Below are 13,759 nucleotides of genomic sequence, written 5' to 3'. Positions count from 1 at the left end.
TGAATAGAATTAACTTAAATGCACATTCACGTAACATAAAGTCCCTCTCACACTAACAATTGTCAATCAATCACCATAGTGTGTCTTCCGAACAACTCTCACATAAACAAAAGCCCCATGACAACCTAACACATACTACTCACCACAACACATAGAAATTACAAGGTTTAATGTATATTAAGTACATGTGTCAACTTTTTTATAGGGGAACCATGCATATGGCACACAATTATATACCCTGTAATCCCATTATTAATACCATGCAAGGCCTCAAATCTTCCCAATATGTATCTTGAATTCTCATATACTCGTTAACGACCATCAAGTGCACCCAAACCTCTCAGCCTACTATCAAGACAATATTTGGTTACGTCGTTTACCTCCCTTACTTGACTACATTAAACACACTGTTACATAACAACCCAAACTCAACAAAACCACAACCCATATCCCCTATGGTGAACCTTATATGTACCCAACACCAAACTCTAAAACATGGCATTACATAAGACCCCATGGTTTATCCAATAACCACTTGGGGATTATCCACGACAGAAAAAAGAAGAAACTCAAACAAAACGACACTCACATGTAGAGACAAGATCGTCTAGAGAAAGACTAGATCATCTAAAGCATCTCTGATTTAAAAATTTAACAAACAACATTAAACGAAATAATCTTGGATAATCAAATCTCTAAGAAAAAAGAAAGACCATAGATATATCTCGCAAAGAACAAAATTATATTCTCAGGTAGTCATAAGAAAGAGTGTTTGAACACTAGATAATGGACAATATAGAGTCATCTAAGCGTAAAGCCAAGTTAGACTGATAATTAGAGGACCTATTTTTCGCTACACAAGGCGTATAAATATTAAATAATGAAAGAGATAAGTGAAAATGACATGACATATCCTTGAGAAGAAGCATTTGATCAATAGGAAAATCCTACATAAACCATTCAAGACAATATACACTCACAAAGTGATGGGTATAAAAGTGTCTAAGTGAATCTCAGAATGCAAAATGCGAAAACATCTCATATGAGAACATCTCATATGAGAAAATCTATATAATAACATGTGCGTTGTTTAAAGAACTTTTGACACTTTGAACATTTGAAAATTTTCATATATGTTATCAGAGAGTTTAGAAAGAGATTGCAGGTGCGCCTAGTGCTCCAAGAATCAAGATTCAAAGCTTTTGAAGATTTTGAAGAATTCTTGAAGGCTAGCATTAAACGTCTATTGGTTGATCACTTCTACACAATTCAGGTGTATTCTTTACAGATCAGAATTTATTTTGCAATCAAGAAGATTGTTGTTTCCCTATGCATGTTGCTAGGAAGAAGAACTTGGTGTTCTTGGTACTTTGAGAAGGGTCTCAAAGGGTTACTGCAATGAAGAGTATTGTTCTTCTACATGGTGTGTTGTATGCTATATTAGATTGGTGTGAGTTAGAGAGGAGATTTACATTTTGACAGTGGGTCGCTGTAATTCCTTGTTGTAAAAACTCAAAATCTTTATAATGGAAAGTCTTTCAATCTAATGTTGATTGAAAGAGACTGGATGTAGGCATTAAGGCTGAACCAGGATAAAAAGACTGTGTTTTTTTTCTATCCTTAATCTCTTTACTACATTATTTTGTTAATTGTATTGTGCGCTTTTAAAGATCATCTAAAGTTTCCAAAAAGATTTAAAAACAAAACGTTTTTATTGATTACCAATTCACCCCCCCCCCTCCTCTTGGTAAGAGAAACAAGCCATAACTATTCTTACAATATGTTTCTTCCAGTTGGCCTTTATTTGGAATTTTGAGGGAATTTTGTTCAGATTATAGGCCCTCCCTTACCTATAAATAAGAGAGCCTAATGCATGTAAACACTTACTTTAGAGCTTAATGAATTCTTGTTGAAACGAATTGAACTTCCTTTTGCTATTTGGTCATTCAGAGTTTGAAATTCTCTCACTCTCCTCTACCCTCCTTCCTTAGTAGGAAGACCTTCTGAGCCTTGAGGCTTCATACACACACCATAGCTTCACTAAAACCACATCCAACACCTTCATCTATGTATTTTCGTTACACCTTATTGTCCATCTACTGCACTTTGAGTTTGGAGCTTTTGCATTCGTGAATTATGCTTGGAGAAGCTTCTACATTCGTGGAATCTTCTTGGAGGAGCTTCCATCAATACCTTTAAATCTAAAGGATGACACTTCACTCCTAAGTAGAGATATAATTCAAAATGTTGTTGTCACACAATTAATCAGTATTATAAGAGGAGAGGAAGATTGCTAAGACAAGGTCAGGTTGTCTAACATCTTCATGTGTTTTAAGGCTTAACGAACAACGATAAGAAAAATGAGTATTTGACAAAGTATTATCTTTGTGAAAATAATATCGTTAAAAGAGAAGTGTCTTGTGAAAAGGTGTCTTGAGATTTAAATGTTTAAAGAAAAGGTTTATTAAACGAAGTACTATGACAGTAGACGCACTATCAAATGATATCATTGTAAACGCGTCAATATGTCATATGAGAGTTTTGCTAAACTTGCTTGCGATGTACCTTGCTAAACAATACTAAACGAACCCTCATTATGTCTAGCAAAAATAATGTGCCAAATAATGTTTTCAACATTACTCCAAAAACATGTGTTGAACGACATCTTGCTAAATGCGCTCTTGAACTATACAAATATCACTAAAAGTTGTGCTCACTAGTAAAAAAATGAGATACCAACACGCCTATTATGCTTTGTTTACGAGAAAACCATAGCATAACATGGCGCGGTGACATTTTTGCAAAAGTATAGGCATCGGTTCAATAATAACCGAAGCAATAGAGTACATATTTCTTTTTTGGTTTACTACTTCGGTCATTGAAGAACTGAAGCAGAAACCCTACCTTTATTACCATGGTTGTGAACCGGGGCCAAATGTAAACCTTTTTTTACCTCGCCAGTATATACCTCAGTTTGAAAATCGTTGGCTATTGTAAAAAATAATTGTTCTAGTTTCTCTTTGCTGCAGTAATGGTTGTTAGTAAATGCCTTGTATAGGCTAAAGGATACCTTGATACAAATGATATTTTCCTCCAATGATGAAACCTTTATGAAATACTTGATATCTTTTCAAAATTTCTTAAATGGTCAAATCTTGTTTGAACGATAGAAGTATCCACTAACTCTATCATGTACAAGTCAAAAGTGGACATTAGAAACAAAGAAAACATTCATGAAATGTTCTCACCATCAAAAGTTGCGTTGAAAAGTTCGTACAACCTACTTTTGATAAAGTACTGAAAAAAAATGTCTGCTTTGACAAGTTGACTTCAACCTACGACAATTATGAAGATTCGAAGATCCAAAGATCCGAAGATAAAACAACAAGCACTATCTAGCAGATATTTTCTCATGAAGCCTATAAATAGAAGATCCTTGAAGAAAATATCCAGATAATTAACGCACAACCAACGAAGAGAATATCTGAAAAGTAAAACTAATACTAGTAAAAGAACATAGTCTGAAGCCTCATAGAATCATAAGCTTCACTAGTGCAAAATTCGCTTTTAAACTCGCACAATAGGCTTCGATTATATAACGAACCGAGGTAGAAACCCTATATTACCTTGGTTATATAATGAATCGATGCCTAAAACCTTGCAAAATTTCACCTGTCCCTCTACAAAACTGATTTTTCGCCTAACATCTCTGCAACTCACTAACATGGCAGTGTTGTTAGGACGTATGACATCGGTTCCACACACAACCGAGGCAGTATGTCCTATCCAACACTTGATAATTCTAATTTTTGAATGTTTTAATTCGTTTGGTCAACCCCTATGGCCTCGATTCAGTTAGACCCGATGTTAAAAGGTTATTATGCCTCGGTTATACCGTGAACCAAGGCGTATAAGTTAAAAATAATTTCAAATTTTCCATTTCCTTTTTTATTTTGATTTTTCTCTGAGCACTTTCGGCATCGGTCACATTAAGAACCGAGGCGATAAGTGGTATATTGCCTTGCTAATAGGTAGAACCGAGGTAGTATCGCTTTGCATAGTTAACGTTAGACACGTAAACCATTTTAACTTACTGTTCATTATCTTCCTCGCGCTCCTTATTCCTCGTGTTCTTCTTTTTCTTCCTCGTGTTCTTCTTCTTCTTCATTGTGTAGGCTTAGGCGCAACCATTGCTCCTTGTGTTCTTTTTCTTCTTGTTCTTCCTCGCACGCGACCATTGCCACCACCTCGCACTCGTTATCGCCATTGCTATGGTGCCAGCGTTGTTGCGTCTCGTGCGAACTACGTTGTTCATTGCCGCCACCGTTGTTTGTCACTGCCACTAGGTGTTTGCGCAACCATGCTCCCAGAGCCCTTACTCCCTCCATTTCTTCCATTTTTATTTTAAAAAGGTGAACTAAATACTTGTTTGATTTAATTTAAGGTATGAAAACTTTATTGTTTGATGATTTCGGAAGAATGTGAATGGTTTGAGTTAATGATTGTTGCAGTTTGTGTATGATATGTTGGATTGTGATTAAAGGCCGTAGAATAAGGATTGATTAGCATGAATTAGTTTAAGTATCCCATTGTCAATCTAATCTAAATGATATTAACATAAATTAGTTTAAGTATTGATTAGATTAGTTTAAGTATTGATTAAATTACTTTAACATTATCATTAAATTACTTTGTTACATTTTTTACCATTCCAGTGATGTTCCTTAACATTTTATAATTATAATGATATATTATAGTGTAATAGAAAAAACAGGTCATGTGTGTGGTTGCTACATCATGTATTAGATTATGACCACTATTAGTGCCCATGTTAAGTGGATGGAAAACAATAATATTTGATTTTATTGAATTTTTTTCTCTATAGTTTAGAATTCATATACACTACTTGAAATCATTGTGTCTTATGCAGAGATTTAATTTTACTACTTCAATTCAAAAGAAGTCCCTTACGTACATAAGGAAAACACTTGCAACATATATAATTCAACTCTATAATAGTATATAAATATTAGGATATAGTAAGTTCTACATTAGCATATTTATGATTAGGTTAATTTTGTACATTTGATGAATTTATGCTTATAAGTTGCTTTATGATTACAATTCTATGTACGTTGAATTGATTTATGATTTATTATAATTTTCATTCAAAAATGCTTTTGGACTATTCTAAAGTATGCAAGTCTATTTTTGTAGTTGGGATTGTTGCATAAACAAACCTGCTTTTTCTTAAAGAAAACACATAGAATAGGCATCATTTGTGCCCATAATTGAAGCAGTATCCCCTTTATGGCATCAGTTCTGGCCACAACCGACACAAAAAGGTTAACGAAAAAACAAAACAAAAGACAAAAAAAAAACCTACTACCTCAGTTCAACCCCCAACCGAGGTAGAAGACCTCCCCCTACTGCCTCGGTTCACCAGCAACCGAGACCAAAAGTCTGGCGAAAAAATAAAACAAAAAAAGGAACATCTTCTACTACTTCGGTTGCATTTTAACTGAGACAAAAGCATACACCTTTTTACCTCAGTTCTGAACCGAGGCAAAAAGTCTATCACTTTTTGCCTCACCTGTATATACCTCGGTTGCGGAACCGCTACGGTTAGGCAAAAATAACCACTGTCATTTTTCTTTACTACACTAGTGCTTACACTTGTAAGAAGGGAAAAAATTGTACAAAGTTTGTTAGATTGAGTTGTATTGCAAACACATCCTCTCTATGAGAGTAATCATCTAAGACTTGTAAGAAATCTTATTAATTGCACATTCTGAAGAGAATTCAAACACTTGTTGATTAACTTAGTTGAGTTAAATGATTACTAAGCAGCGTATTAGGTTAATACCGGGATTGTCTAGTGGGAACCAAGAGTGGGTGAAACTTAACTAGGCAGCGTGTAAAAAAGATATCAGGATTGTCTGGGGATACCAGGAGTGGTGAATAATACTATAAACCAAGAATGAGTGATACTCAACTCGTCAATGTAATAGGTGTTACCAAGATTTACTAGGAAAACCAAGAGTGATGCTAATACTTAAGCATCATTCCAACTCCAAAAATACTATTCAACCCCCTCCATCTTCTAGTGTTTTTTCTGGAATTTCACCACATTTAAAGATAAACCCAATTTAACATTTCCTACCTGGATAAATATTGGCTTTCTTGTTTGCCCAATGTTCTCAGCCCCTCCTTCAAGCTTCTCCAATGTCTTCTCATGAGCACTTCACATCCTCACAGTTTCTCTTTGCTTTGCACTTCACAACTTCCTTTCTTCTCATGTTGAAATCTTTTCTCACGTTTTTTTCCTTCTCCATCTCTTCTTGTGTATTTATCTTCTTAAAGAACAAACCCTAAAAGATAAACTTCCTCTTTATCTTTATGGTTCATCATCTTCAACCTCCGTTCATCATCTTCAACTATAGCAATTGATGTTCAGGGTTCATCACCAAATTAAGGTTTAATAAAATCGAATTGGGTTCGAGATTAAAGACGCAACAAATCACATATTCATAGAGTTCGAGATTGGAGTGGAGTCCAATGTCTCCCAAGGCCTCTTCTTCAAGATTGGGGGTTTTCTCATGTTTCTGCGTGTGCGAGAGAAATGAACTCGCAATGGGTTTCTGTTTCTGTGTTTTGTTATTTCTCTAGGTTTATAGGTTGATGAATTTGTGAAGAAGAAGACTTGCAAAGATGAAGGATGCGCTGGTTCTCACAATTGCTCGAGGAAGAAGAAACGAAGGCGTTGGAGCGCTCATGGTGTGGTCTCGCGGCGGCGTAAGGAGTTCGCGATTCTGGGTTTTGCGCAACTAGGGTTTAACACGATTTAGGGTTCTGTGTTGATGGAGATGAAGTAGTGTCGCAGCGCCGCTCGCGATTAGGAAAGAGGGGTGGAAGGAGATGGAGGCGCTGTGGCGGTCCGAGGATGGCACAAATCGCCACCATGAATCTAGGTTCTCTCTATTTGTTGAAGGTGGTGGCGGATGATGGCTTTCTGTGCAACGGCAACATTGAGGCACGACGAGATGGTGGATGCGCAAAGAAGGTGGCGTTGATTGTGGCGGTGCAGCGAAGGCGCTACTAGCGTTCTCACGATGGCTTCACGATTTTGGCGCAGCAAGGTGGTGACAACGAGACTGAAGGCTTTACAGCGGCGACGCTAGGGTTTGCTCATTGTGGCTAGGGTTTCACTCTTGAGGAAAATTAGGGTTTCTATTGTTGGGGAAGATGCCACTGACGTAGCAGGAGTGATATGGCAAAAACTGGTCACGTCAACGTCCAAGCTCATTAAAAACTTAACCCTATTAAGCCAATTTAATGACAGGAGCCCTTTTGAATCAATTTTTCAATATAAAGGACCACCATGACGAAACCTATAAGATGAGATCTAACTGGGAAAACTCCACATAAATAAGGACTTATAAAGGGGTTTAACATTAAATTAATAAGTCATTCTATTAATTAAATAGAAAAAATTATATATATTAATTATTCTTATTTTATTTTTATTTTTATTTTTATAAAAAAACTTTAATTATACAATAAGTTGTAATAAAAATATTTTTATATTTAATTAAATCTATTTTTTAATATGTATAGAATGCGAAAAAAAAATTCATATTTTTGCGTTATATTATAAGAACTTATAAAAAAGTTAAATTAAAATTATTAGAAATAATATTTTAAATATAATAATTTAAGTTAAATATTTTTAAATTAAACGACAATTTTATATACTATAAAAGTAATTTTTATAGATTTCATTTTATATGACAGTGAAATAAAATAATATATAAAATTAAAGTGATTGAAAAATGAAATAAAACGTATAATTTTATGTTTTAGCTTCACGTAGAAGTAATTTTTTAATTTGGAATAATATTATTTTATTTATTGTTTAAAAGCCAATATACTATTTTAATTTTAGGGCTTAAAAAATTGGTGAGATTTGCATAGGCCCGTTTTTCAGTCTCTCTCATAAGTGGTACTGTCTGTCTCTCCCTCTTTTGTTTGTTATTGGGTTCTCAAACCTTAAACGTTTTTCCAATCCCAGATTTTAACTAGATTAATGTTTTTGTGAATGGAAACAGACTAAGACAAACAAAATGATAAGTTGAAAAGAAAAAAATGTGAGTGTTCGGTTTCATGTGTTGTTGAATGTTTTCATTGTTTTCTTTAGCATTTAAGGTTTATTTTGTATGTATTTTCTTAAAGTTGAATAAAAAAATATTATTTCTTACTTTATTTTATATTTTACTCCCACTCTTAAAAAAAAATTTTAAAAATTAAAAAATTAAGAATATTACATCTCACACCTGATGTATACAGATATTATGTTATAGTCAATGTAACAAACTAGATCAACTTTAAGAAAAGGAAGATTTGACTGAACCCAAAAGAAATAAAGAGAATATACTGAATCAATCTAATAAATAAGAAGAAGAAAAGATTTATTAAACCTTATTTTAACAAGAAATTGTGATACTTTTATTTTCTTCAAATTCTACACATATCTTCCACTATTGTTGAAAATCTTTAATTATCATATGGCCATTTTCTTAAGTTTTAATATTATTACAATCACAGATCCATAAAAGTATAAGTATAATTTAGAAATTTCAAACTGTTGGTGTAGTTTGGTTTTATTATTATTATTATTATTACTGTTAGTAATAACTGGACTTTTTGTAGTGGACGTTTTTTTTTTTTGGTCCGTCTCTTTCTCATCACACACTTAAAATGAGCACGGCTCTTCAGTGTCTCCAAGTTGAAAACTTCCACATTAGGATTTTACTGTCAAGGTATTGTTCGTACTTTTTGCTTAGCTCGAATCTAGTTTTGATATAACTTTTTGTTGTTGTATTTTATCTTAGAAAACAAAATAAAAAATTGTTGTTAGTATTTGAAAGTGTATTCAAAAGGTGGGAATCTGTGACTTGCTCGGTGATGAAAGCATGTTAGATTAAAAATCAGATGATGCGGGTGTTCAAGTGCTTATTCATCCAAAACCAGTGTTTATGATTTGAAATTGTTTGGTTGATAAAATCTTCAATTTTTTGTGATATCTGGTTTGAAACTGGGTTGGTTTGGCTTATTCCAACACATATTTTTCAGAGAAGAGGGTTTTGCTTGATTGTGAATTAATTTTGTGTTATTTAATGGTACTTAAAAGGTTAAAATTGAAAATAGATTAGTTAGATGGCAGTGGTTACTTATATGTGCTTCCTAAGTTGATGACTTTGGTGAAGAATCTGCACACAAGAAAAGTTTTGGGACTAAATAACCCTAGTATAGGTTTGCTGTGGTGCTTTTCAGTTTTTTGCTGGCAAATCTTGTCTTGCACTGAATTCCATTGTAATCTTGATTTGGTTTTGTGCTTTTATGCGCTTTGGATTTTTCAGTTGCAAATGTATTCGTTTTGTTTTGAATATAGGTAACCTGCAAATTCTTTGTTCGCATGGTGGAGTGTTTGAGGACTGAAGTCTGAACTCTATCCCAAGCTGATCTTTTATTTCTTATAATTTTTATTGTTGTTTCAGCAGAAGGAAAGAAAAAGTGGAACAATCTCTCCCTTAACTGAACAGAATGAATACAGTTCACATTTCTCCAAACCATTCAATTTCTCAACCATGTTACAAACCCAGGCAGTTTTTCAGTTTGGCAAGAGAGAGCATTTTGATTGGAAGAAGTCCCGGTATTCAGATCAGAGGTCGGAGTGTTGTGAGTGCATGTCTTAATATGGATGTTGCTGCACCAAACACTGGGAAGGCAAAATTGGAGAAAATTAAGGATGTGATCGAGATGGAGGGGAAGCTTTTGGTGGGGACATATGCAAGAACAGCAGTGGTGCTTGAGAGGGGGGAAGGTTGCAAATTGTATGACGTTGAAGGAAAAGAATATTTAGATTTGAGTGCTGGGATTGCTGTCAATGCTCTGGGGCATGGTGATGTAGATTGGTTAAAAGCTGTTGTTGAACAGGCTGCCACCCTTACTCATACCAGCAATGTATTCTACACAATACCTCAGGTTTGGGCATGTTACTATATGTCTGAGTTATATCAATTTCTTCATATGTATGTGTTAGTATACAGACTGTAGTTAACCTGCATGGTTTACAAATGTATTGTACAACTTATTTTCTTTGTACTGCAACAGGTTTACATGTAAACTATTTTATTACTTTGTACAACTGTCAGTTCTTATAACAGTTAGTAGTAAACTACATCTATAAATACTGTTGTACTCATGGTTCTAAGTGTGATACAATAATAAAAAGATTCAATTCATGTTTAATTCTCTCCCTTTTCAGTTTCTCTAAGATGGTACTTACAGCTTTTTCTTCAACCATCTAGTCTCTTCAAGTCTTCCGTGATTTCTTCATTGTTCAAAGTACAATTGCTTCTGCTTCTCCTTCTTGTGATTTCAATTGGTTATTTGTATGAGACTGATTCACTTCATCAATTTATGTTTTTGATTGCTGTGAAGAAACCTCCTCTCAAAAGTGTTATTAGTACTGAAGTAGAAATAGTCACTAGGAATACATACAAATCAACAGAAAACAAGGGATCTCAGAGATAAGAGCCCGTAGAAGAGAGATAGCAGTATCATCCTGTCTGCCCCTTTTCCCCACTCTCATTTCCTGATAAATACTATCCTCAGTCCTTCAATCGTGCAGGAATAGTCACCAACAGCTTATTGGACCTAACAAACTCTGGTGCCTCATGCTCTTTATCATTGTGGACTGGCAGCTGTCCCTTGGTTACACTATGTGACTCTCCTACCTTAGCTTGTGAGAAAGTTAATTTTCAGGATTGATTACTGTTTTATACTGTACCATTAGTTAATTGAAGGGAAACCCAGTTGTTGTTACCAGGCATTAAGCCCTAGAGTATAGTGCCTACTTGATTGGTAATTCTGTAAATTAGAATTGTCTAGAACTCTAACAGGGAAAGGGAAACTAAACCAATATATAAAAATGATAAACAAGTTCCCAATGAAACATACATAATGTTGTCAGCCCTTCAATTTAGAAGGAAGGATAATTTAGATATAATGATAAGCCTTGTATTTATATTTTTTAGTTTACAATATGAAAGACTTTGAGTACTCCTCAGTTATTAGTCTTCATAGGTGTTAAAAGATTACTTTACATCTCTCCAATTTTATACTCTACTGTTCATAGAATCCAGAGTGTTGTAGTTTCCCATTATCAAATTTCTTCCATCCCATATATGTTTGCATAAATGCCAGTTAATCTGGCATTATGATTCCTTGATTTTATATTTGTTAGACAAATGGAAATAGATTTGTCAGTGATCATTTGGTTTGGGGATTTCATTATTTATTGTGCTTTGCAGATTTTAGAGTAAAACATGGTCATTGATCATTTGATTTTATTATGTCATTCTGTTATTGCATCTATATTATGAAAAGGAAAGAAAACAACTTATGCTTTATCTAATAAGTATATGGTTCTAATATTATTGGACATGTCTTTATTATAACTTTATTTTTTATCTACCTATTTGTAATTGTTTCATAGTGGTTCCATTATGCTTTACTTTGGTTCATTTCTTGTAGAAACAGGTTATGTGTCTGGTTTTGCATTGCATTCTATAATTATATTTGAATTGTTGCAGGTAGAACTTGCAAAGCGTCTTGTGGATTCCTCTTTTGCTGATCGAGTGTTCTTTTCAAATTCTGGAACAGAATCAAATGAAGCAGCTATAAAATTTGCAAGAAAACATCAGAGACAAACAACTACTAATGCGAAGGAGCCAGCAACAGAGTTCATTGCTTTTAGTAACTGCTTTCATGGGAGAACCTTGGGTGCTCTTGCTTTGACAAGTAAAGTACAATATAGGACACCTTTTGAACCCATAATGCCTGGAGTGACCTTTTTAGAGTATGGAAATGCTCAGGCTGCAACAGAATTAATTAAGCAGGGCAAGATTGCTGCAGTTTTTGTGGAACCCATCCAAGGAGAAGGTGGAATTTACAGTGCCACAAAAGAATTTCTACAGTCCCTGCGCAATGCTTGTGATGAAACAGGGACACTTCTTGTGTTTGATGAGGTATCATGCATCTAATATTTGATATATTACTGTTAATGGTAATGCCTAGTGTTCCTAAACTTTTAAACTTAAATTTGTCTGTGCCACACTCCTTTGATTTTCACTTTTAAGCGTTTTTTTTTTCAATTTATTTCAAACTTGCTTTGGAAAAGATTGTCTAATATGTTGATGACAATGTGACCCAAAAAATGGTCTGTTGGTCTATCTTTGCCATGTTATTGGTTGAATGATGAGAAGAATGACATTGTCACATGAATTATGTTGTTCATAGAGTGACAGAATATAGGTGTCATATGTTGAGGTATAATTATAGCTAATTTAAGTATTATTTTTGGTTTTATATACTATTCTATTAACTATATGGTTTTTGTGATTTTGTAGGTTCAATGTGGTTTAGGTAGAACAGGGTTTTTATGGGCCCATGAGGCATATGGTATCTTCCCTGATATGATGACCCTTGCAAAGCCTCTTGCTGGAGGCCTACCTATTGGAGTAGTTTTAGTGACGGAGAGAGTTGCTTCTTCTATAAATTACGGTGATCATGGAAGCACTTTTGCAGGAAACCCTCTTGTTTGCAGTGCTGCTCTTGCTGTTTTCGATAAAATATCAAAACCTGATTTCCTGTCATCTGTATCTAAGAAAGGTCTCTACTTCAAAGAACTACTCAACCAGAAGTTGGGAGGAAACCAACATGTGAAAGAAATTCGTGGTGTTGGGCTAATCATAGGAATAGATTTAGATATACCTGCCACGCCCTTTGTTGATGCTTGTCGAAATTCTGGCCTGTTAGTGTTAACTGCTGGAAAAGGAAATGTAGTGAGGATTGTACCACCATTGATCATAACAGAGAAGGAGATCGAGCAGGCTGTGGACATTTTGTTCCAAACTTTACAAGTTCTTGATAACTAGGAGGGAGGAGAAAGAGGATTGACATTGCAAGCAAAAGTTAACTTATTTGATTGGGTATTGTTGAGTAGTTGTTTCATATGCCAATCTCACTAATTCCCTTTCATTGAAGAAGTTTCCATTATAAGAATGTTTCAACTATGTTATTAGTAATGCATGCCAGATGAGATGGTTCGTATGAAGTGCAATAATGATTGTAAAATCTTCTTAGTTCCTAATGTAACTATATATTTCCTTTTGTAAAAGATGTTAGTTGTCTATGATTTATCTGGATGATATAACAAAAGATAATATGTCAAATACAGGGCTAAAAGAAAATGACTATTTTTATGCAGAGATTAAAATAGACAATATATTAAACAAATGAACCAAATTCTATAACTTTAGTAAATAGCAAAATTCAATTCTAAACATTTTTCATGTAATGATTAAAATGTAAAACTATTTTTATCTTCGTATTAGGAAAAGGAATGGCTAAGACCTATTTTTGTCTCTATCTTCATAAGTTTTGTTTAAAGTAATTATTGATTTTTTTCGGCATTCAAAGTGGTTTCGATTTTTGTAATTTTTGTTCAGTTTGGTCATTTTCTATAATGACGTCTAAATCGTTAATCACACACTGCCTACATTAGTCATTACTAAATGGGGTAAGTTGTTCATATACGTGACAACTTAAATGAAGGTGACTTGGAATGATGGTAATTGAAAGTGGTTTTTGTGAGAGGCGTTTTAGTTTACTTTAAGCCTTTTTAGTGGTCCCT

The 13,759-nt window shown here is 34.2% G+C and overlaps 1 protein-coding gene across 2 annotated transcripts; it reads left to right on the top strand.

Moving 5' to 3' along the window:
- The first annotated feature begins 8,715 nt into the window (after window positions 1-8,715).
- On the top strand, window positions 8,716-13,258 carry LOC124838997 (acetylornithine aminotransferase, mitochondrial-like). Of its 2 annotated transcripts, none has more exons than XM_088102519.1 (4): window positions 8,716-8,819; window positions 9,561-10,044; window positions 11,658-12,092; window positions 12,474-13,258. In XM_088102519.1, exons 2-4 carry the CDS (start codon window positions 9,604-9,606, stop codon window positions 12,999-13,001), a joined length of 1,404 nt encoding a protein of 467 aa, XP_087958645.1. In that variant the 5' UTR covers window positions 8,716-8,819; window positions 9,561-9,603; the 3' UTR covers window positions 13,002-13,258. The 2 variants fall into 2 exon arrangements, with proteins under 2 accessions (XP_087958645.1, XP_087958651.1); XM_088102525.1 differs by having other exon boundaries at window positions 8,733-8,819; window positions 9,558-10,044.
- Window positions 13,259-13,759: the final 501 nt, after the last annotated feature.

The sequence above is a fragment of the Vigna umbellata genome, chromosome 1, assembly GCF_029865625.1.
Source record: "Vigna umbellata cultivar VRB3 chromosome 1, Vumbellata_1.0, whole genome shotgun sequence".
In the NCBI taxonomy this organism is placed as follows: Eukaryota; Viridiplantae; Streptophyta; class Magnoliopsida; order Fabales; family Fabaceae; genus Vigna; species Vigna umbellata.
This window is presented reverse-complemented; position numbering and strand designations above follow the sequence as displayed.

What these genes read in the sequence shown, in the direction of transcription:
- LOC124838997 (XM_088102519.1), top strand. Translation starts at nt 9,604, where the DNA reads ATGAATACAGTTCACATTTCTCCAAACCATTCAATTTCTCAACCATGT. An exon ending in TATTCTACACAATACCTCAG is followed by an intron (nt 10,045 to 11,657) that starts GTTTGGGCATGT and finishes GAATTGTTGCAG; the next exon opens with GTAGAACTTGCAAAGCGTCT. An exon ending in CACTTCTTGTGTTTGATGAG is followed by an intron (nt 12,093 to 12,473) that starts GTATCATGCATC and finishes GTGATTTTGTAG; the next exon opens with GTTCAATGTGGTTTAGGTAG.